The 24,160-nt window shown below is 37.0% G+C and overlaps 1 protein-coding gene across 1 annotated transcript; it reads right to left on the bottom strand.

Moving 5' to 3' along the window:
- Positions 1-275: 275 nt before the first annotated feature.
- LOC139357152 (thymosin beta-4-like) lies at positions 276-17,614 on the bottom strand. The gene is given in 4 exon segments (XM_071072975.1): positions 276-325; positions 8,654-8,814; positions 15,020-15,370; positions 15,372-17,614. Coding segments are annotated over 2 exon segments (171 nt in total). The 5' UTR covers positions 15,410-17,614; the 3' UTR covers positions 276-325; positions 8,654-8,814; positions 15,020-15,237.
- Positions 17,615-24,160: the final 6,546 nt, after the last annotated feature.

The raw sequence follows: 24,160 nt of genomic DNA, 5'->3' as shown, positions 1-24,160 counted from the left end.
AACTTTTTTACTTGAGAGGAAACTAAGTCATTGAAAGAGTGAGTGAGGCCTGGTGCGGTGGCTCACGCCTGTAATTCCAGCACTTTGGGAGGCCGAGGTGGGTGAATCACTTGAACCCAGGAGTTAGAGACTAGCCTGACCAACATGACAAAACCCCGTCTCTACTAAAAGTACAAAAATTAGCCAAGCATGGTAGCTTGCCTCTGTAGTCCCAGCTACTTGGGAGACCAAGGTGAGAGGATTACTTGAGCCTGGGAGGTGGAGGTTGCAGTGAGCCGAGATTGTGCCACTACACTCCAGCCTGGACAACAGAACGAGACCCTGTCTAAAAGAAAAGAAAGAGTGGGTGACTTGCCTAAATCGTAGAACTGGGAGCAGAACTCTATCAGGTACAAGCTTATGTATCTCTTATTCTTTTATTATTTATATGCATTATGCTTGTAAAACATCTTCTAATGTTAATTTACAATGACTGAAAATTATCCAAGTAAGCCAAGTGTGGTGGTGCATGCCTGTAGTCCCAGCTACTCAAGAGGCTGAGGCCAGAGGATTGCTTAAGCTGAGGATTTCAAGGTCAGCCTCGGCAATATAGTGAGATCCCCATCTCTAAAACAATTTTAAAAAAAAAATTTTCCAAGTAGGAAGAAATTTGGCATTAGTACTAGATAGAAACAATTCAGGATAGAATTTCCACATGGCAGACAGATTTAAAAAATATTAACAACTGAAGGGAATTATTGTAAACAATACATAATGGTTACTCAAAATTTCCTAAAGTACAGATATAGCCTACTCTGATTTTAACAGTGAAGCTTACAAAAGGAAGTGGTGATGAATTTCTCTATAGAAGAAAGAAGATTCTGAATATGTTGGTATTCATTTTTTTCACTGAAGAAAGAAGACGAAGTAACCTGGTTGCAGGAATTTTACTTGCTCATTGAAAATATGGACATAATTATGATAATAAGATCACCATAAACATCCTTGGTCTCCTTTTTTTCCTGGAAGAGAAAATGATTCCTTACCTTAGACAATCTCTCTAGAACTTCCAGTAGCTCTTTTTCTCTGCTTAAATCTCACTGTTTCCCTCCCTGATCTTGGTTTTGGGATGCAAGATAAATTCCAGATGAAGCTAGCAATAACACACCTCTCAAGACCACAGAAAAGATGCATGGGTTCTATTGGTGGGTGTTTGATTTATAATTTAGATGTAATTTTCTGTTTTGGAAGATGACTGAAGTATAGTCTTCTGAAAAGGGCCCAGAATATTCTTGGCTCTTAGAGTGGCCTCCCACCCCATACCCCACCAAAGTACTTGCTGAGTTTCCTGAAGCTGGGATAGCAATTAGGACCATAAAAATGAAGTTCATTAATGAAAACTAATTGAAAATTAATTCACCATGACTCCAGGGAAGAACTTGCATTTAAAATGTGTTGTTAGTGAGCGAGTCTCTAATCATCAGAGCATGGCAAAATACTTCAGAATGACACACAGGTTAATGAGGTGGTGAAGCATCAGAAGAACAAAGTCTTGTACTATTAAAATAGCCACCAGGCTTAAAACTGCTATCCTGCCCCTCCCTTCTGGCTTCCCTTTCTGCCTCATTCTACCTTCCTGTTTTATTATCACTAGACAGAGCAGATGCCACTTTAGTATCCCTTCCCTCAGTAAATCCTTCCCAGAGAAGAAATTCTGCAATGATTCTCCAACTTTTTATTCCTAAATAGAAACGAACTTTGCAAATGCCAATTTATCTACTCTCCAAATCTTGAGGAATCTGCTTTTTTATCTTTTAAACTTTTTATTATGGAAAATTTTAAACATATGCAAAACAGAATGCTATAGTGAAACACTTTCACCTCACTTCAACAGTTACCTACCAGGAAAACCTATTTTAACTCATATTTTAGTAAGACCAAATATTTAGACTTGTAATATTTTCACAAGATAGATATTGTATCATGACCAGTTTGCTTTTCTTCTTTCTCATTCATCTAAAAAAATGTATTAAAGTTACTGTACATGCAAGATGGAATATAAGAGGGATGGGTCCTTTATTTTTTTAAAGTTTCACCTGTATCCCTTCTGAGAAACCATCTAGGATCCTTTTGAAGCCTCTTTATGTGCAGAGAGCTTCTAATAGTATGTTTACATGAATGGATTTAAAAACTTCTATCATTATAATTTTATTGTGTCTTTGGTCATTTCAAGCATAATTATTCTCTATAGAAATACCCATTTTCATTTTGCTTGTCATACAATTCCTAGTTATATCTGATATTACAAATATTGGTAAGGTGGTATGTGAGAGAATCTAATGAATCTCTACTTTTCCTCTTTATAGTATTATTTAATTGTTTTGAAAATAAGGAATTAAGGGAACAATTTTGATGACAAATATTTTTTCTCCATTTGGTTTCTACCAGAATCAATTTATATTTCCTTTATCATCAGTTCTTTTAGCAAATCTCATCCTTCAATTCTTCCAAAATTCACTATTCAGGAATACCATCTTCAATCTCAACTGAAAGAAGATAGTGAATAGATTATCTTTATGATTATCTTTTAGAAAGTTTTTAAAAAGCTGTTAAACATTATCAGGCTGTTCTGGAAATCTGTTCTACCTTCTTTCAAGGTGTAGAATTTAGACATACTTTCATTGTAGAGCAAGCCTCTTTGAAAATCCCTTCTCTCTTCATGTACTCCAATGTGTATGTGAGTTTCTCTCTCCAGTTCTTGTAAGTCATTTCAGAACAATTCTGCTTTAACATTTTTTCAAAAAATGTTCTCTTTTTAAGGAGTTTCTCACATATTACTCTGATTTTTTTTTCAGCTAAATTGCTGTATAAATATATACTTAGGGTATTTCTGTAATCTTATAATGTTTTGAGATGAGACATTTTAAAATGAAAAAAGAAAACCTCCAGAGTAAAAAGTTAAACAGCTGAAGGAAACACCTAGCACTCCCAGGTGAGTGAGAGATTCGTGTTCAGTTCTAAGTGTATATTTAGAAAATTAAGTCGCTAAAAAATGTTTTTGTGTAATTCAGTTTTTAAAATAAGATTTGATGTAATACTAGCATCCATAACCTTACTAGTACTGGAGCCAATTTCAAAGGAGAAATAGAGACACGAAAAAGACACATGAATTACTTTAATTTTGAGTATGTCTATTACATTTACCTGACATACTTGGTCAGATTTTTCCTCCCTTGACTGAATTTCTTCTGCACGTACAGTTACTACTGATTTTAAGAAATATTACACAGTCTATTTTGTTTTCCTCCCTTGTCCTGCTCTGGGCTATACAAGTATACCATACTTAGTAAAAAGAACAATGTGATGAGTTAACAGGAATTGGGAAACAGGAAAGGAGGTAGACTGTTTAACTGAAGAAATCCATTATGAAAGAGAAGTTCAGAATTTAGTTCAAGCAGCAGCATATAAAGTTGTCTTCTCCTTTACAGATATACGAGCATACATGCAGCACGTGTGGCATCTGAGCATTACCGAATGAAATACATGGACACAACATTTCTTGAATCTCTGCATGAGTTTTTATTTTCTAGAAGTTACACTCATTTTCTGTGCATCAAAGTCTTTGGCATTTGCCATTACTGGACATTTTAGGACATGAGCAAAATACGTGAATGACAGATTCAGAGAAAATATGGCTGTTTTTCCTTTATTATTAACAACCATTCAATTAAATATCTCTAATTTTTATTTTTAGATAACTTACAATGGAACTTATAGTTGAGACTTGATCTTGTAAAACTTTTTTTAACTGTTAAAAAAAAAAAGAATCCTTGGCTTAATTTAAGTTTGAGCATTTCAAAGCTGGTATTTGCAAACTCAGAAAAAAAGAGCTTTTCATTAATCCATGATTTTGGAAACAGTTACTTTAACCCGCAACCACATACAAATAGAAAAAATCCTAATGGGACTATTTTCTTACTAAGCCTGTAACAGTTTACATTCACCTAATGGCCTCGGGTTATGAGCAAACTACTCAATTAGAGAATTTAGGCTGGTTGCCCACATATTTTAGAGCAAATTATCCCTTCACAAATGCAGAACCCCCTATATAAAACGCCTAACCAGTATTTCCTGTAAAAAAATACTATTCCCTAAATTCCCACCTTGAACCTACTAAGAATTTCTCTTTTTGCTAGGGCAAAGATTTTATGGAAATATTTGTTTTTATATCACATACCTTACTGTTGGTCTTCCTGCTGGCTTGTGTTTTGACCTTCAAGCAGCTAAGAAATTATAATCAAAACACTTCTAATAAGATATTTCTTTTTAAAGTACTTTTGCTAAGTACTTAACCTGAGAACCTTAAGTTGGAAGGTGTAGAATCCTGCAAATTCTTTGATAACAGATCTTCTGCTTGGGGGGTTAAATGAATTTCATGGTTATCCTTAACACTTACTATTTCTTCTTAGGCCTCTTTCATTTAAAAGGGGGTCAGTGCTTCCAATCTATAAACACCCATTAAAAGTTCTCCACCCTTTTATACTTGGCTGCTGGTCTTAATTGTCTGCAGATGGGTGGATCACTGCATTTTTATTTCAAAGGTAGAGATTTGCAAAATGTAAACGAGCCTATTAAAAGTTCTAAATCAAGACTCTCAACATCCATTAAAAGGATCCATGTGTAAATAGGGACAGAACTCAATTGAAAAGTGTCTTTTTGTAACAAAAAATTTTCACTAACATCTAAGAAAAGTGTATGTCATCATCAATGCATTACAAATGTATTCAACACAAACAGTGCTTTGCTAGAGGGCTATTTAAAAATTTCATGCAAACTTTGAACTAAGAAAAAAATGTGTTTGCAAAACATTATTGTTTTATTTTATAACAGTTGATAGATAAGAGATGCAATGTAATTATCCTACATTATAAATTTTCATTGGGTTGAAAAGGAACAAAAGCTTTTGTTATATTTTACACAGCGGAATAAAAATTCAATACAATATAGACCTATAGTACTGACAAAAATATTTCATTGTATTTAACATAACATCTTACAATGTGATTATTTTCAGTTCACCTACTGAATTATTATTTTCTATGTTAGTCAAATTTCTTTTAAAAAATGAACTGCAATTCACAGGATTGCTTGCGACTAAGAACTGAACCCCAGGCTAGCTGTTCTTGGCACTGTGGTGTTCTGGTTTATCTTGCCTAAGGCACTGACAGTTTATCTCAGATTCTACAGTTTCTTCCATTCTTCTTCCACTAGCTTTTCCCCTCAGTCTCGCTTTTCATTAGCCCACCCTGATGGTTGACCACTTCTAATCCATAAATTAAGCAGACAGAAAGCACACAAAGGTGTGCTTCTTTTATCTTTGAAAATCAAACCCATCACAAAATTTAATTTGATTTTCTTGGGTCTAAAATAAAATATTCCAAGGAGCAAAAAATATTGCTAGAATCCCTGCTCTTAAAAACCAGCTTTATATACTCACCTTGCAGTGGAGGATACAAGGGAATTGCTTTGGCTTTATTCACTTTGGCTTTGAGCCCCATAATCTGTGCCCAGTAGTCAAATCAAGATTTGAACATCTGACAGCTGTATTTCCCTCATCCTTTCTCTAAATGCAATGCAGAATTAATTTAATTTTAGGGGAATGGTGTTTCCCCCTACACTCCAGTTTTAATACACAGATTATAGTGACAATATTTAAAAGCTGTTTTGATCTTTGAGATTGTATTTTCTTTCATTTTTTACTTAACTTTTCTGAGTGTGACGAAAAGGGAAGCAGAAGTTGGAAATCTAAATAGAAACAAAAAAACAATTTCAGCTATTCTCCTTGAGCTTGCAAAAATGCATTTACAAGCTCTCAACAAAATTTTACTTTTAAAAGCCATTTTAATATTTGTTATCTTTTACCAAGTAAAATAAGCTGATGCTTTTACATGTGGATCTTATTATGTGAATAGCCGTCTAAGCCTGCTATTGAACATAATCATATGAATTACGAACTGTGACTTTATTTCTTTTATAATCTTTGTAGTTCTTGCCATTACTTTTACATGTCTATGTCTGGCATTATGTAGCTTTGAAACTAGGCCAAAAATATTTATTGTCGTATATCTGGAGTTCTCATACTTTGTGGGTGAGTTTGGTTTCCAAGCTGGGCAAAACTTATTAGCAGATACAGTTTTTGGCATTCATTTGAAAAAAAATCTTAAGTAATTTTAGTACCCCCTGACGTATAACCTTTTGCACTCCTTGAAATGTGTATGGAGTTGAAATTTCAATGCTTGAGCTATCTCTTTTTCCAATTTTAAGTAATTCTTCATTTATAAAGTACAAAAAATGGAACAAAAAACAACAAAAAGAAAAAGAAAAAAATGAAATAAAAGAATGAATTTCACTGCAAACTGGAATATTTCGAAATATTCACATGGATGGTTTAGATAAAATATTTCTCTGACGTGCAAATCCCAGAGAACTGGGACAGGGTACCACTGATACAGTGCAGTGCTAGTAATTTGTGGTTGTATGAAGTAACAATAATGATGAAAAGCAAAATATGTATGCATAATTCTTTTACTAATCTCTTTGCAGCTTTACTTTTTTTTTTTTTTTTTTTTGATACAGTGTCTTGTTCTGTCTCCCAGGCTGGAGTGCAGGGGCACAAACATGGCTCACTGTAGCCTCAACCTCCAGGGCTCAAGCAATCCTCCTGCCTTAGCCTCTTGTTAGCTGGAACCACAGGCGTGTGCACCATGCTTGGCTAATTTTTAAATTTTTTGTATTTTGATTTTTTTGTAGAGACAGGATCTTACTTTGTTGCCCAGGCTGGTCTCAAACTCCTGGACTCAAGTGATCCTCCCATCCTCCCACCTTAGCCTCCCAAAGTGCTGGGGTTATAGGTATGAGCCACCAAACCTGGCCTAAATTCTAGTAAGAAGAGTGATAAAGATATTCAGTTCCTGCCATTGGTTTACATACCAGACTCCATCACTATATCGTTGTTCATTATGGTTCAGGCATAGCATAGTACTCTTCATGTAGTTCATTCTGAGTATACTTTTGTGTACATAGGGTAATAGGTTACATAGTGTAACCTATTAGCACTATTTAAGATGGTATTAAGGTATTGTTAAACTGTTAAATGTTATTTTCTAAAAGAAGGTAACATGACTGTCACACAAATATAAAACTAGCACATATCAAAAATCCTTTTTAATGCATAATTAATGAGGGAACCAGTAAGATGTTATAAGTAATTAAAAAAAGAATTCAAAGAACTACATACATAGGGGCAATAAGGAATGCTGAAAATTGATGCAAAATTGATCTATCCAGATAGCAATAATCAATTACATTATACTGGATAAAATCATTCGCATTTCTATGGACAAGAGTCATTTGTATTATCCATTTTCTATAATTTACAGGGTAGTAAGTAATAATACTTATACCACATACTTGGTAAAGATTATTTTGAGAATTAACATATGTTTTTTATGTTTAGTTATTCATTAATTTTTCTCAGCCAACAAATTCTTTCTGAATACCTACTATGTGTCAGGCACTGTATGTGCTGCTGGTGATCAAAAACAGCCCTCATAGATCTACAGTTTAGTGAGGGAGACAGACACTAATAAATGATCATAAAAATAAATGCGCAATTTTAACTGTGATTGGAGCCACAAAAAAGTCTACAGAGCTCTGAGAGAGTAAAATTTGAAAAAGGCAATCTCAATGCAAGTTAATTTTACTTTAAGTAGCATACATATTTCCTGATGTGTATGTTCATCAAAGGTGAGACTTTAAATTGGAAACCTATTTTAAAAAAATCTCTTACTGAATCAATTACTCATATAAACCAAATGATTCTGCAGCACAAAAATGAGTCTAATATTTACATATTTCAATCCTACTGTAAAAATATGTAACATAAAACTCTATATTAATTTATTAGTTAGGCTCATAGAAGGGAATCACAGTTGGTTAAAATTAGTAAAGTCAAAATTAAATCAGCTAATCTTTTGCCAATTACTCCACTCCCAGACTTCATTATGGTTATGCTGCCAATACCCTTGTGCAAAACAGTTACGTGGGATATATTTGCATCCTTCAGTGTTCTAGTTTTCAGAATCCATAATGTCGTGTGTGTGTGTGTGTGTGTGTGTGTGTTTTAAGAGAGGGCCTCTCTGTCACCCAGGCTGGAGTGCAGTGGCTCCATCTCACCTCACTGCAACCTCCATCTTCCAGGCTCAAGCAGTCCTCCCACCTCAGCCTCCCAAGTAGCTGGGACTAGAGGCATGCACTACCATGCCCAGCTATTTTTTTGTATTTTTAGTAGAGAAGGGGTTTCACCATGCTGTGCAGGCTGGTCTTGAACTCCTGGACTCAAGCAGTCTGCCTGCCTCAGCCTCCCAAAGTCCTGGGATTATAGGCATGAGCCAGCAAACCTGATGTTCTGTGTTCTGTAGTGCTCTGAGTCCATGCTGGGTTATACCATGCAGAGTATTACTGAGGACTTTTGTTGCCCATCTACTCCATTCACTTAACTTCATTCTCATCATTGTCAAATATCCAATTGGAAGATACTACATTTATGAAGCCTAATTTGATAACATGAAAAGCAGTCACATTCACTTAAAAAAAAAAACACAACAGTACAAACCATAAATTTATCATGTCTTCAAGACACTACAATGAAAACTCCTATCCCAGAGAAGGGTCTTTCAGAGACCGGGAACCAAATGAGTCGTCCAGATGAGTTGCTCATTTGCCATTTTCCTAGGCAGCTGGGTTATGCTCGAATTTCTCAGGCTTCCAGTTCTCCTGTGTGTAGATGAGATAAAACACTGCAAATGGTGGCTTCATGCAAAGGAAAGGCACCTGAGTATTAATGCGCAGCCTGTTGGGGATGCCCTTGTTGAAGTAGTGTGGGGAGGCTGGTGCCTGAGGGCCACGAGCTGTAGGTAACTGCATCTTGCATCTGCCTCAGATTTCCAAACTCGTGGCCCATTGTTGCAGTGGTGCTCATTCTCCACAGCTGCAGATCCACTGCATTCACTTTTTGAGCAGGTTGTAGATAACCACATTGCAAAAGGTAAGTTCGTGTATGTGAATTGACCCTTGCAAAACAATTAAAACACATATTTTAGAGTTTTCTTTTTTCCATAGTAGTGGCAACACATATGAGCTAAATTGTGGCAGGACGAGCTGTAGACAAAACCCCTCAGACACTAGGTTAAGAAGGAAGTGGTTTTATTTGGCCGGGAGCTTTGGCAGACTTGTGTCTCAAGAACCAAGCTCTCCAAAGAAAGAGTTCCTGGCCTTTTTAAGGGCTTACAACTCTAAGGGGTCCACATGACAGGGTCATGATAGATTGAGCAACCATGGGGTACGTGACTAGGTGAGGGTGGTGAGCAAGGCAAGTATTTCTCCATACCATTGTCTATGATCTATAGATAGCACAAGCGATTAGGGTACGGGTTTATCTTTTTTTGTTTAGATGGAGTCTCACTCTGTCACCCAGGCTGGAGTGCAGTGGCACCATCTTGGCTCACTGCAAGCTCCTCCTCCCGGGTTCACACCATTCTCCTGCCTCAGCCTCCCAAGTAGCTGGGACTATAGGTGCCCACCGGGTGGGGGTTAATCTTTAGCCTACAGGCCTGGCCAGTTGTGCCAATCAGTCTGTTATTTTTCAGTTTCTATTTCCTCCTTTCCTTTGGAGACAGGAGACAGTAAGAGAAATGGCCTCCTTCCTTATAAGTCATTCATACTTGTCCAAATACTCCTTTTGATAATATGTGGGAAGCCACTAAAAATGATCCAGCACCTTCTATCACACTTTAACCCTTTATCCTGTGCCTTAGATTGGGTTTCCTAGAAGCAGACCCTTAGATGAGGATTCATGTGTGATTTATCAGGAAAGTACTCCTGGGAGAAACCAATAAGGGAATGTGGAAAGCAGGACAGGACAGAGAAGACAGTCAAACAAGGATAGGTCTCAGGCTAACCCTCTAGAGGGCTGCTTCAGCCTGTGTCTGAAGGGGAGCTCCGAAAGGTAAGTTATGCCTATATTGTCCTGACTGGAGGGCAAGGGATCTGGTCTTTCATAGTTCTGTGCCAACCAGTCCACTTGGGGGCAATGTGGCATGGGGGAAAGTAAATTCCCAGGCATGTTCTGGTGTTGGCCAAGTGGGATCCAGTGTCTTCTGTAAAACAGTCTGGGGTTTGCTGTTGGATGCAGAAACATACAAATAGGTAAAAAGGGATCTTAAGATACTGGGGAGAAATATTGACAGTGTTTGCAACCCTCTGTCTGTTCCCCCTAAATACATTCTCTACTTCCTGGGCATGTGGTTAGATTACATGCATTTCCCAGCCTCCTTGCCAAGTGTGGCCATGAAATTGTGTTCTTTCTAGTGGAATGGGGTGGTAGTGCTGTGTGCCACCTCTAAATCTAGGGTAGCCTCATCCATTCTTTCTCCTCCCTGCTGGCTAAAACTCGGGGTGAATCAGCTTATAGTATAGAGCTTATGATAATGATCTTAGGAATGGTAATGCAGCATAATAGAAGGACTGGAGTCCACAAATGACTCCATAGAGCAGTTTTTTGATGATCCAGAACATTTACCTTGGACTGTTAAGTAAGAAAAACAAACTTCTTTTTCAAACAACTGCATTATTTTTGGGTCTCTATCATAGCAGCCTAGCATTTTTCTAGTTAATACAATATATTTTATTCTTATCAGAACATTATATGGTATTGTAGATCAAATTTTATAGTTTTTATTGTTTATTTCTCCTACTAGCATATATACTATGTGGGAGCAAGAGATTTGCCTATCCTTTTCAACATACTCAATAAGTACTTGTATTGTTCTACCTAACCCTATAATAATTAAAAATAAAACACATTACAATTTAAGAAGTTACTATAATGCCACATTAGAAGTGATATATAACAAATGGAAAGAGTTTAATTAAAATTAACCCAAACGATTAAGGAGATAATATACTGATGTGTTAAAAATGGAGAGGAGATAAATTATATACTCTTGAAAAAACAAGGCCGAAGGGCACCATGGTAACTGTTTTTGTGTATTGGCAAGGTGATTATAAAGAGGTTGCTGTTCAACCATTTTCCATGTCTGCAGAGGAAAAACTAGCAGGAAAGAGCTTAAACCGACCTGACAGTAATAGTGATTAAACATTAGAAAAGGCTCCAGAGTAATATTGTAGAATCTCTGTCCCTGGTGAATTTTAAGGACAAACCATCCGTCTTAGACATTTCAGGCAGACCCCTTGCAGGAAGAAAGAGGTCTGGATTAAATGACTCCTTAAGCTAGCTCCCTTTCAATTCCAGGAGTCTGTGCCACTATACAGGGGATCTGGCAGTGACATCTTTCACTCCATTAACTAGCCTGATTGTGGCATCTCTTATCAGTACCTTGAGAGAGTTATTTCTCTGGATGAGGCTGGTAGAGAGGAGAGTAGGGAGTAGGACTAACCTCCCAAAATAATGATATTAAAAAGTATATTTTGCACCTAGAACTCTAAGATACTATGTAATTTCTACACGCTCAACACACATTAACTGGAAAAGTCTTAAGACTTTAGTGCATTTCAATTGCTATGTTTTATTTAGTAAGATTAACTGCTATAGCAATGATGAAAAGACAGTAATTTAATGTCAACAGTGAAATTCCACAGAACAAAAAAAATTAGCATTGATATTCATTTATAGTATTTATTTACATTGGTGTTGCAATACTAGTAGCAATGTAATAATGCTATTTATGAATACTGTATTAAAATTTATACTATTACTATATTATTCAAAAATAATCATGTCCAAATATCCCTAAAGACAATCTTTTATTAGATGAATGATTTCCTAAGTCTTAGAAATTTATTTTTTTATTACTAAATACTATCACAGCTATTGTTTTAAAGGTCAACATTTTTTTATTGGTATATAACTATATATATATATTGCATTTTGACATGTTGTGAAAAACAATTATGGATTTACATATTTTGGGGAATTCCAACTTTATTTTATTATTTATTTATTTATTTATTTTGAGACAGAGTCTTGTTATGTCACTTAGGTTGGAGTGCAGTGGCACAATCTTGGCTCACTGAACCTCTGCCACCTGGGTTCAAGAGATTCTCCTGCCCCAGCCTCCCAAGTAGCTGGGATTATAGGCATGTGTCACCATGCTCGGCTAATTTTTATACATTTTTAGTACAGACGGGGTTTTGCCATGCTGGCCAGGCTGGTCTCAACCTCTTGACCTCAAATGATCTGCCCGCTTTGTCAACTTTATTAATAAATAACTTTAGTGATGCTTTACATGTTTGTTACCAGACCAAAGATAAATTTTTGAATTCTTCCAGAAAAGATGAAAAAAACTCTGCTTTTATATTCTAAGATGGTGCAGTGTTTTGTTTATCTATTTATTAATGATAGATTCTAAAAATTACAACTCAGTAGGAGGTTTTCTTTTTTATTGAGGGAGAATAATCTAGTCAGACTTAGAAAGAAATCACTGACTACTCTTTAAGTAATGAATCTTGATGGTAAATATTGCTCTAAAACATATAAAGTGATGATCAGCCTCATTCATAATTAGAAAAGTACAAGTTAAAACTATAACGAGACACTATTTTTTAAATCTATCAATTGTTAAAAATAAAAATTTTAATCATATACTGTGTTGTCCATGATAGGAAAAGACGTACATTCCTGGTGGGAATGTAATTTAGTACAACCTCTATGGAGGGCAATTTGGTGAGATCTACTAAAATTTTAATTGCATACATCCTTTAACCCAGAAATCTTCCTTCTAGAAATTCTTTGCTACAGATGTACATTGACACGCAAAGAAATGGCATGTGCACAGGTTATATACTGCTGCATTGTTTGTAGTAGCAAAAGACCAGAAACAACCTAAATGTCTATCAACAGAAGAACAGTTAAAGAATGCTACATCCTTTCAATTGAATATAATGAAGCCATTAAAGTGAATGAAAATAATTATTAAGATATATGGAGAATAGTGTATAGAATGAGCTACTCTCTGTGTTAACAAACAAACAAATATATACATGTATGCAAAAAATATATCTGAAAGGCTACTCAAGAACTGGTAACACTGGTTGCCTCCAGGGAAGGGAATCATGAGTCTTGAGGATGAGGTGGGATAAAAACTTAATTTTCATTCTGTACCCTTTTGCAACTTTGGAATTTTGTGTCATGCGTATATTACCCATTCAGAAAAAAGCCAATTAAAGAAGGGAAATATTGTCAATTGAATAACAACTAATTTACTCTCCTTTGAGGATTATTTACATTTAATATAAAATTATCTTCAATTTCAAAGTATAGAATTAAGACAATTCTGAAATTTTAGACTCTGTTCATACTTTCCATGTGAGTTTATTGTGGGTTATAATTATTTAAAGTAAGAAAACACACTTCAAAACATTAAAATATTGCCCTACAGAAATATTGTAAATTACATTATTTTCTCCTTCACCTTTACAGTATGAGGTCCCTGAAGCCAGAAACCCTGTACCCTGTCACCCAGAAGGATAGAAGAGGAAAAAACTACTTTAAAAAGTATTATTTTGGGCTGGATCCGGTGACTCATGCCTGTAATCCCAGCACTTTGGGAGGCCGAGGTGGGCAGGTCACTTGAGGTCAGGAGTTCAAGACCAGCCTGACCAACATGGCCAAACCCTGTCTCTACTAAAAATAAAAAAATTAGCCGGGCGTGGTGGTAGGCGCCTGTAATCCCAGCTACCTGGGAGGCTGAAGCAGGAGAATTCTTGAACTCCTGGGAGGTGGAAGTTGCAGTGAGCCGAGATCGTGCCACTGTACTCCAGCCTGGGTGACACAGTAATACTCTGTCTCAAAGAAATAAAAAATAATAAAACTAAAAATTAAAAATAAAAGTCAACATGCCCAGGATAAATCTAAAATTGACAAATAATGAATTAGAAAAATGTGACCATTTTTCAATGGAAAAGATGATCAACATGTGCTAACCTTGAGATGCCCCAGATGATGGAATTATCAACAACTTTAAAGCAGCTGGTATAACTGTGCTCCATGAAATAAAGGTAAACAACCTTGAAGTGAATGAAAAGTTCTCAAAAGAAAAATGGAAAAATGTTTAAAGGATTTAAAACTGTTTTCTTATTTTTTATTTTTTTGTTTGTTTTTATTGAGATGGAGTCTCACTCTGTTGCCCAGGCTGGCATGCAGTAGTGTCATCTCAGCTCACTGCAACCTCTGCCTCCTGGGTTCAAGTGATTCTCCTCCTCAGCCTCCTGAGTAGCTGGGATTACAGGTGCGAGCCACCACGCCCAGCTAATTTTTATATTTTTAGTGGAGGCGGTGTTTCACCATGATGGCCAGGCTGGTCTCGAACTCCTGACCTCAAGTGATCCACCCGTTTCAGCCTCCCAAAGTGTTAGGATTACAGGCATGAACCACCACGTCCAGCCTAAAACTGTTTATTATTTTTAAATAAAATTTGTTTATTCTAATAAATAATTTTTATATTTTTAGTGGAGGCGGTGTTTCACCATGATGGCCAGGCTGGTCTCGAACTCCTGACCTCAAGTGATCCACCCGTTTCAGCCTCCCAAAGTGTTAGGATTACAGGCATGAACCACCACGTCCAGCCTAAAACTGTTTATTATTTTTAAATAAAATTTGTTTATTCTAATAAATAATTTTTATATTTTTAGTGGAGGCGGTGTTTCACCATGATGGCCAGGCTGGTCTCGAACTCCTGACCTCAAGTGATCCACCCGTTTCAGCCTCCCAAAGTGTTAGGATTACAGGCATGAACCACCACGTCCAGCCTAAAACTGTTTATTATTTTTAAATAAAATTTGTTTATTCTAATAAATAAAATCATTTGAACAAGAAAAATGGCACTCTAATTAAACTTCATTTAAGCTGCATTTGAGAGCCTGCAAGACACTTTGGGGCAGCTTGGTTTAACTCTAGATTTACCTGTCTTCCTACTCTTCTTCTTCCTTCACCAGCATGCAAGTTATCTTCCTTCCTTGCCAGCCAGACAAGCAGATGGGAGAGGCAGGTGTGGCCTTCATTGTCAGCAGTTTTCTATCGTTTGATGTGAAAAGGGCAGCATAGTACTTTAAAGGTTGATCCAACCTCTTTGCATCTTACAAAATTAAACAGCTAAAATAAATAAAATAAGAAGGCAATTCTCATTGAATGTACAGTGCATATTGGTGGCACATGCCTCCACAAGATTTGTCTGCCTCCTTCTTCTGTTCTATCATTTCTTTGGAAGGCAGTGGATTTTTCTCTTACAATTCTGCCTTCTTCTATTTTGACATAAAATTTCTTGATCTCAGCCATGTCAGGTTTGTCAGACATGATATGTCTGACATACTATGTGTCATATGATCTGTCATGGAGGAAGTGGAGTGAGGCCCAGAGTGAGCAGAATCTAGTTTGTGCAGTGGCCACCACCTAGCTAGAAATTATTTTAAAAAAACCTGAATGAAAATTTTAGACCTAAAAAATAGCATACTCAAAAATTCACTGGATGGGCTCAATAGCAAATTGCAGATGACAGAGGAAGAGTTGGTGACCTTGAAGATAGATAATAGCATCTAATGTGAGAAACACATTATAGATTGAAAAATCAATAAGCAAATCCTCAGGAACCTGTGGGACAATATCAAAAGGCATATATAAACTATACCTCAATAAAACTGTAAAAAAGGGCCAGGCGTGGTGGCTCACGCCTGTAATCCCAGCACTTTGGGAGGCCAAGGCGGTTGGATCATGAGGTCAGGAGTTCGAGACCATCCTGGCTAACACGGTGAAACCCCATCTCTACCACAAATACAAAAAATTAGCCAGGCATGGTGGCGGGCGCCTGTAGTCACAGCTACTCGGGAGGCTGAGGCAGGAGAATGGCGTGAACCTGGGAGGCGCAGCTTGCAGTAAGCCAAGATTGTGCCACTGCACTCCAGCCTGGGCAACAAAGCAAGACTCCATCTCAAAAAACAAAAACAAAAAACAAAAACAAAAACAAAACAACAGTAAAAAAGTAGATATTATAAGACTGTATAAAAAAAGACAAACTAGATACTGTTTACAAGAAACCCACTTCAAGTATAAAGATACAGGATAGGTTTAAAGTAAAAGTATGAATAAAGATATACCACGCAATCACTAATCAAAACAAAGCTGGAGTAGCTATATTAATGTTAGGCAAAAGTCTTTAGAATAAAGAATACTATCAGGAATATAAAGAAACGTCACATGATGATAAATAGTGAATTCACCAAGAAGATATAACAATATTAAATGTGTTTATACCTAACAACAGAGCTTCAAAATACATAAAGCAAAACATGTTAGCAATAAATTTACAACTACACATGAAGACTTTAACATCCCCCTCCTAGTAACTCATAGAAGTTGACAGAATGTTACAAGGATATGAAAGACTGGAACAATACTTTTGAAATCAACTATATTTAATTGACATTTATAGAGTACTCCATCCAACAACATTAGTATACACATTCTTTTCAAATGTTGTATATGGAACATTTATCTAGAAAGACAATATTCTGGCCAATAAAACAAACTATAAATTTTTTTTTTTTTTTTGACACGGAGGCTTACCCTGTCGCCTAGGCTGGAGTACAGTGGCATGATCTCGGCTCACTGCAACCTCTGCCTCCCGGGTTCAAGTGATTTTCCTGCCTCAACCTCCTGAGTAGCTGGGATTACAGGTGTGTGCCACCACACCCAGCTAATTTTTGTGTTTTTAATAGAGACGGGGTTTGGCCATGTTGGCCAGACTGGTCTCAAACTCCTGACCTCAGATGGTCTGCACCTCGGCTTCCCAAAGTGCTGGGATTACAGGCATGAGCCACCACACCAGGCCACAACAAATTTTTAAAAAATAAAATAATATAAAACGTGACGTCAGATCATAAAATAATTAAATTAGAAACAAATCACAAAAAGATATTTGGAAAATCACCATATATTTGGATAGAACACACACAACACAATTTCTAAATACAGCATGCGTAAAAGAGAAAGTCACAAGGGAAATTAGAAAACATTTTGATTGAAGGAAAATAAAAATATAACATCAAAATATGGGGATGGAGCTAAAACAGTGATTAGTAAGAAATCTGTAGCATTAATTGCTAAGATTAGAGAATAAGAATGTCTCACATCAGTGATCAAAATTTCCACTTAAAAAATGAGAGAAGAGCAAGTTAAACCCAAAGCAAACAGATAGAAGGAAATGATGAAAAGCAAAAGTCAATGAAATTACAAGTAGAAAGCCGGGCGCGGTGGCTCAAGCCTGTAATCCCAGCACTTTGGGAAGCCAAGACGGGTGGATCACGAGGTCAGGAGGTTGAGACCATCCTGGCTAACACGGTGAAACCCTGTCTCTACTAAAAAATACAAAAAACTAGCCGGGCGTGGTGGCGGGCACCTGTAGTCCCAGCTACTTGGGAGGCTGAGGCAGGAGAATGGCATAAACCCAGGAGGCGGAGCTTGCAGTGAGCTGAGATCCGGCCATTGCACTCCAGCCTGGGTGACAGAGACTCCACCTGAAAAAAAAAAAAAAAAAAAAAAAAAAAAAAAAAAAAATTACAAGTAGAAAAATAATAGAGAAAAATCAATGAAATAAAAAGCTTGTGTTTTTTTTTTTTTTTTTTTTTTTAAAGACACACCTTTAGCCAGACTGAGAAAAAGAGAGAGAGAAGATATAAATCACCAATATCAAACATGAAAGTAGCAGGGCTGGGAGTGGAGGCTCATGCCTGTAATCCCAGCACTTTGGGAGGCCGGGGCAGGCAGATCACCTGAGGTCAGGAGCTCGAGAGCAGCCTGGCCAAAATGGTGAAATCCCATTTCTACTAAAAATACAAAAATTAGCTGGGTATGGTGGCACATGCCTGTAGTCACAGCTACTCGGGGAGCTGAGGCAGGAGAATCGTTTGAACCCAGGAGGCGGAGGTTGCAGTGAGCTGAGATTGCAAGATTGCACCACTGCCCTCCAGCCTGGGCAAAAGGAGGAGACTCTTTCTCAAAAAAAAAAAAAAAAAAAAAAAAAAAAAAAAAAAAAAAAAAGACAAAAAAAGAAAGTAGGAACATCATCACTGATCCTACTGACGCGACAGATATTAAAAAGCTAATAAGGGGCCGGGTGCGGTGGCTCACGCCTGTAATCCCAGCACTTTGGGAGGCTGAGATGGGTGGATCACGAGGTCAGGAGATCGAGAGCATCCTGGTTAACACGGTGAAACCCCGTCTCTACTAAAAAATACAAAAAACTAGCGGGGCGTGGTGGCGGGTGCCTGTAGTCCCAGCTACTCGGGAGGCTGAGGCAGGAGAATGGCGTAAACCCGGGAGGCGAAGCTTGCAATGAGAGCTGAGATCCGGCCGCTGCACTCCAGCCCGGGCAACAGAGCGAGACTCCGTCTCAAAAAAAAAAAACCTAATAAGGGGCCAGGCATGGTGGCTCATGCCTGTAATCCAGTACTTTGGGAGGCCGAGGTGGGCAGATCGCCTGAGGTAAGGAGTTCAAGACCAGTCTGGCCAACATGGCGAAACCCGTCTCTACTAAAAATACAAAAATTAGCTGGGCGTGGTGGCACACACCTGTAGTCCCAGCTACTCAGGAGGATGAGGCAGGAGGATCACTTGAACCTGGGAGGCAGAGGTTGCAGTGAGCTGAGATTGCGTCACTGCACTCCAGCCTGGGCAACAGAGGGAGACCCTGTATCAAGCAAAAAACAAAACAAAACAAAACAAACAAACAAAAGCTAATAAGGGAATATTGTGAACAACTCTATGCTAGTAAATTTGACAACTTAGATGAAAGAGATCAATTTCTTGAAATACATAAACTGTTAATGCTCACTCGAGAACTAAATCATCTGAATAGTTTTACATTTATTGAGTATTTTGAGTTTGCAGTTAAAAACTTTCCAACAATTAAACTAGTTTTGCTGGTAAGTTCTACCAAACACAAATACCAATACGTCACACTGTCTCCCAGAAAATACGAGGAGAGAACACTTTCCAACTCATTTACCAAAGACATTCCATAATAGGAAACTAGAGAGCCATATACCCATAAACATGGATGTGAAATCCTTAACAAAATACTAGTAAATTGAATCTAACAATATATAAAAAGTAGAGCATGTCATGACCACATAGAGTTTATTCCAGGAACACGAGGCTTGTTCAAGATTTGAAAGTCAATGTCATTCATTATAACAACTTAGTAAATAAGAAAAACCATATGATCTTAGTTGCAGAGAGAGCATTTGACAAGATTCAAAATCTATTCATGATAAATATTTTCCACAAACTAGAAAACCTCTTTATCCTGATAAAAAGATCTACATCTAATGTATTACAAGTGAAAGATTCAATGTTTTCTCCCTAAGACTCAGTTTAAGGCAAGGATATCTGCTTTCACCACTCCTTCTCAACATTATCCTGGAGATACTAGATAGTGCAGCAAGGCAAGAAATAAGATTTAAAAAAATACAGCTTGGAAAGGAAAAGATAAAACTCTCTGTTCAGACTATGTGATTTTAATATAAAAAACCCCAAGGAATCTATAAAAAGAGTCCTAGAATGAATTAATCATTTTAGAAAAGTAATAAAATAAAAGGTACAAAGATAAAAGTAATTTTTATTTCTAAATATTGCCAATAAATATTTGGGAATCAAAATTTAAAACAGTATAATTTATAATAGTACCAAAAATGAAATAATTAGTATAAATTTAAAATATAAAAATATGCAGGATCTATATGCTGGAAACTATAAAATAATGATAAAGGAAATCAAAGATCTAAATAAATGGAAATATTGTATCCATGGATAAGACAACTCAATGTTGCTAATAAGCCAATTTTTCTCAAAGTGATCAAGATCAATGCAACCCCAATAAAAATCCCAGCAAGATATTTTTCTAGAAATTGAGATTTAAAAGTTCATATAGAACTAGGTAGGTTAGCCAAAACAATTTTTAACAAGAATAAAGTTGGAGGACTCATACTACTTCATTTCAACACTTACTGCGAAGGTACAGTAGCCAAGATATTGTAGCAAAGGGCAAAAATAGAGAACATGGATCAATGGAAAGAAGAGTGAGTCTAGAAATAGACTCACGAATATACAGCCAATTGATTTTCTTTTTTTCCTGGGATGGAGTCTTGCTTTGTCTCCCAGGTTGGAGTGCAGTGGTGGCAATCTTGGCTCACTGCAACCTCCACTTCCCGGGTTCAAGCGATTCTCCTGTCTCAGCCTCCTTAGTAGCTGAGATTACAGGTGCGTGACACCATGCTCGGCTAATTTTTTATTTTTTATTTTTGTATTTTTAATAGAGACAGGGTTTCCCCATGTTAGCCAAGCTGATCTCAACCTCCAGACCTCGTGATCTACCTGCCTCGGCCTCCCAAAGTGCTGGGGTTACAGGCATGAACCACCGCGCCCAGCCAGCCAATTGATTTTTGACAAAGATGCAAAGGCAATTCAATGGAAAAAGGATAGTCTTTTCAACAGATGGTCCTGAAATAGTTTGACATCCATATGCAAACAAAATGAATGTTAACCCATACCTCATACCTTTAAAAAACCAACTCAAAATAACTATAAGACCTAAAAGCAAAATATTAAGGTATAAAACCTGTAGATTAAAACATAGGATAAATATTTGTGATCTTGGGTTAGGTAAGTATCTCTTAGATATGACACCAAAATTATAAATTTGCCTCATGAAAATTAAAAATTTTTACTGTTTGAAGACAATGTTAAATGAACAAATAGACAAACCACAGACCTGGAGAAAATATCTGAAAATTACATATCTAAAAATTAGTTAGTATTCAGAATATATAAAGAATGTTCAAAACCCTTTAATTAAGACAAATGATCCAATTTTCTTTTTTTAACTTATTTTTTAGAGACAGTGTCTTGTTCTGTTGCCCAGGCTAGACCACAGTAGTGATCACGGCTCACTGCAGCCTCAGCCTCTTGGGCTCCAGCAGTCCTCCCACCTTGGCCTCCCAAAATGTTAGGAGTACAAGCATGCACCACTGTGCCTAGCCAAATGATCCAATTAAAAATAGGCAAATTACTGGGACAGACAATTTTATGAATACAGCCTATTGGAGGAATAAAGAGAAGTCTGGTCCACAAAGGTGGAGTCTGGAGATGATACAGGCCTTGAATATACTGTACAGGAATTTGATCTTTATCTTGTAGGGAAATATTGGTTCTGATTTCAGTTTTGCTACAGCATTGGGCATTTTCTGTAATATATGTATGTATAAAGAAAACTAGTGCTTTTGAATATATCTTCTAAGGGGAAGTTACTTTCACACTATAACTCAAAAACATCAAACTTTTAAAGTTATTCACAATTCAGCAGTATACAGATCTACATGTGATTTTATTTGTATGTACATATGTTATAGACAGAATATAATACGGCTTGAACAAGAAGTTTGGTCTAGTGTCTATTATTTGAGAAAACTGTCTCTTAAGTTTTATAAGAAATGAGATGTATAGTTAGAATTTCCAGTTGTCTGTTTTCAGAGGTTTGTCAAATCAGTCCTACATTCTATAATTCATATATTGGTTCATGTCTCACAGTAGCCTGAGCCTTTTTCTCCACCTCTCCCTTCAGTTTTTCCTCTTTCATCATTCTTAGAACTCTCATTTCGCTCATCTCTTTTTCATTCTTTCTTCAAGCTTTTGCAAGATCTTTTTCCAAAAACCAGACATTTTCCTATTGTTTTTATAAGGCATCTTCTTGTACTCGGTCTTCCACTGGTGACCACTTTGTAAATCACCATGACTTAATATTTTTCCTGTTACCTACTGTCTGCACATGTTTTACTAAGCTCCTCAGGGCAGGAAATCTGTCTTCCATATTTTATGCTTTGTGAAATACCATGCACTCTTATGACTCCTATTAACAATAAATCTCAGTCTGAATTAGCTAAAGCTGTATCTTCCTTATTTTATATGTAAACTTTACATGCATACTAGGGAAGACTCAAGTTTCACCAGCTACCTGATTTGTCATGTGTATCATTTATTTTTTAGGAAGCATTAGGATGTCACCTTTTGGAGTTACTGAGCACCAAGCCAAGAATGTATATTTTTAACCTACTTAGCTAATATATATATATTTCCAGAATGAGAACTTCTTTTAATTGTAAGAAGGAAATATTCCTCTCTTTTTTGATAACTAGATTGAGCCCACATGGGGTGCTGAGACAGGTATACATGCCAGGATACCTTGTGTTCTAATTTTAAATCATGCCTTTCAGACACAAACAGTCTCTGGAATTATGCATTATTTATGACAATAGAAACCTTTAAAGTTAGACTTGAAAAATGTCAGTATCAAAATACATTCAATATTTGCAGTTACTTCACAGAGATCTAGACTTTATTTTCTCACTTTTTAAGTGGAATATGTGAACCACATTTAGCACACATTTACTTCAGGAGAGTGTGATGGATGAGTCCAAATCAGAAGTGAGCAAAGAGAGGCTGAGAAGCCATGCTGCTCATTCTGCTCTTACCCCATGCTCTTGGTTTTTGGTGTTATGTTTTTCCTCTATTTACTTCCTTCTTTTCCCAAGTACTATCTATCTTGTCTACCAAGCCCACTTTCAGGAGGTAGGTGATAGCAGCTCCAAGTGCCATCTGCCTTATATATACAGCATATGCATTTTTAGTCAAAATTCTAAAAGGTGAAACAATGTCAGCCACAGGATTTGAGTAGTGTGACCTTCATGGACTCATTCTACTTAAAGGCCTACCTGATGAGCTACCCAAAATATTTTCACCTAATAAGATATATATTCGTTTTCTTTTCCTCCCATAACATATTACTATAATTTACCAGCTTAAAATCACACTCATTTATTATCTCACAGTTCTGTAGGTCAGAAATCCAGGCACAGAGTGACTCAGCTAGCTCTCTGTGCTAGGTTTCACAAGGCTGCAATCAAGGTATTACTGCGTTCCTTTTTGGAGGCTCTAAGGGAGAATCTGTTTCCTGCTCATTAGGTGGTTGACAGAATTTAGTTCCATGCACTTGTAGGACTGAGCTCTCCATTGCTTGCTATCTGTCAGCCAGGAGCCAGGAGCCATTCTCAGCTTCTAGAAGCTACCTGCATTCCTTGGCCATTTTTTTCAAAGTCAGCAATGATGCACTAAGCCTTTCTTTTCTTTTCTTTTTTTTTTTTTTTTTTTTTGAGATGGAGTCTCGCTCTGTCACCCAGGCTGGAGTGCAGTGGTGCAATCTCAGCTCACTGCAACCTCTGCCTCCTGGGTTCAAGAGATCCTCCTGCTTCAACTTCCGAAGTTGAGACCACAGGCATGTGCCACTACGCCCAGCTGATTTTTGTATTTTTGGTGGAGACAGGGTTTCACCATGTTACCCAGTGGAGACAGGGTTTCACCATGTTACCCAGTGGAGACAGGGTTTCACCATGTTGCTGGTCTCAAACTCCTGAGCTCAAGCCATCTGCCCGCCTCAGCTTCCCAAAGTGCTGAGATTACAGGTGTGAGCCACCACGCGGTGGCATCGAGACTTTTTTATGATTTGAATGTCTATGATCTTTCTGCCTTATCTTTTCTCAGCTTTTCTTTTTTTGTCACATCTGACTGACTCCAGTTGAAGAAATTTCTCTTTTTATGAGGGCTCAAGTGGTTAGATTGGGCCAACCAGATATCCACAATAATTTCTCTACTTTAAGATCTATAACTTAATCACATCTGTACATTCTTAGCAGTTCCTAGATTAGTGTTCTACTGACTAGGGGTGGAAAACTTAGAGGGACTTTAGAATTCTGCCTCCTATAAGATACACAACCTATATAATGAAAATGATAGAATTTTTGGAAAACATATATGAGGACACTTGAACAAATGCAGACTACTGAAAGGAAAGGCTCATATAGAAGAATACTGTTTTCCCTCAAATTCATATACGAACAGAAATTTTAATAAAAATCCACATAGAGTTTTAGGGATTCTTGACAACTTGATTCCAAAAACAAGAGGAATAAATGAGTAAAAAAGACAATTGAATAGGAAAAA

Source organism: Macaca nemestrina, chromosome 11, assembly GCF_043159975.1.
Source record: "Macaca nemestrina isolate mMacNem1 chromosome 11, mMacNem.hap1, whole genome shotgun sequence".
In the NCBI taxonomy this organism is placed as follows: Eukaryota; Metazoa; Chordata; class Mammalia; order Primates; family Cercopithecidae; genus Macaca; species Macaca nemestrina.
The sequence above is the reverse complement of the archived record's forward strand: the minus strand, read 5'-3'. Positions and strand labels throughout refer to the sequence as shown.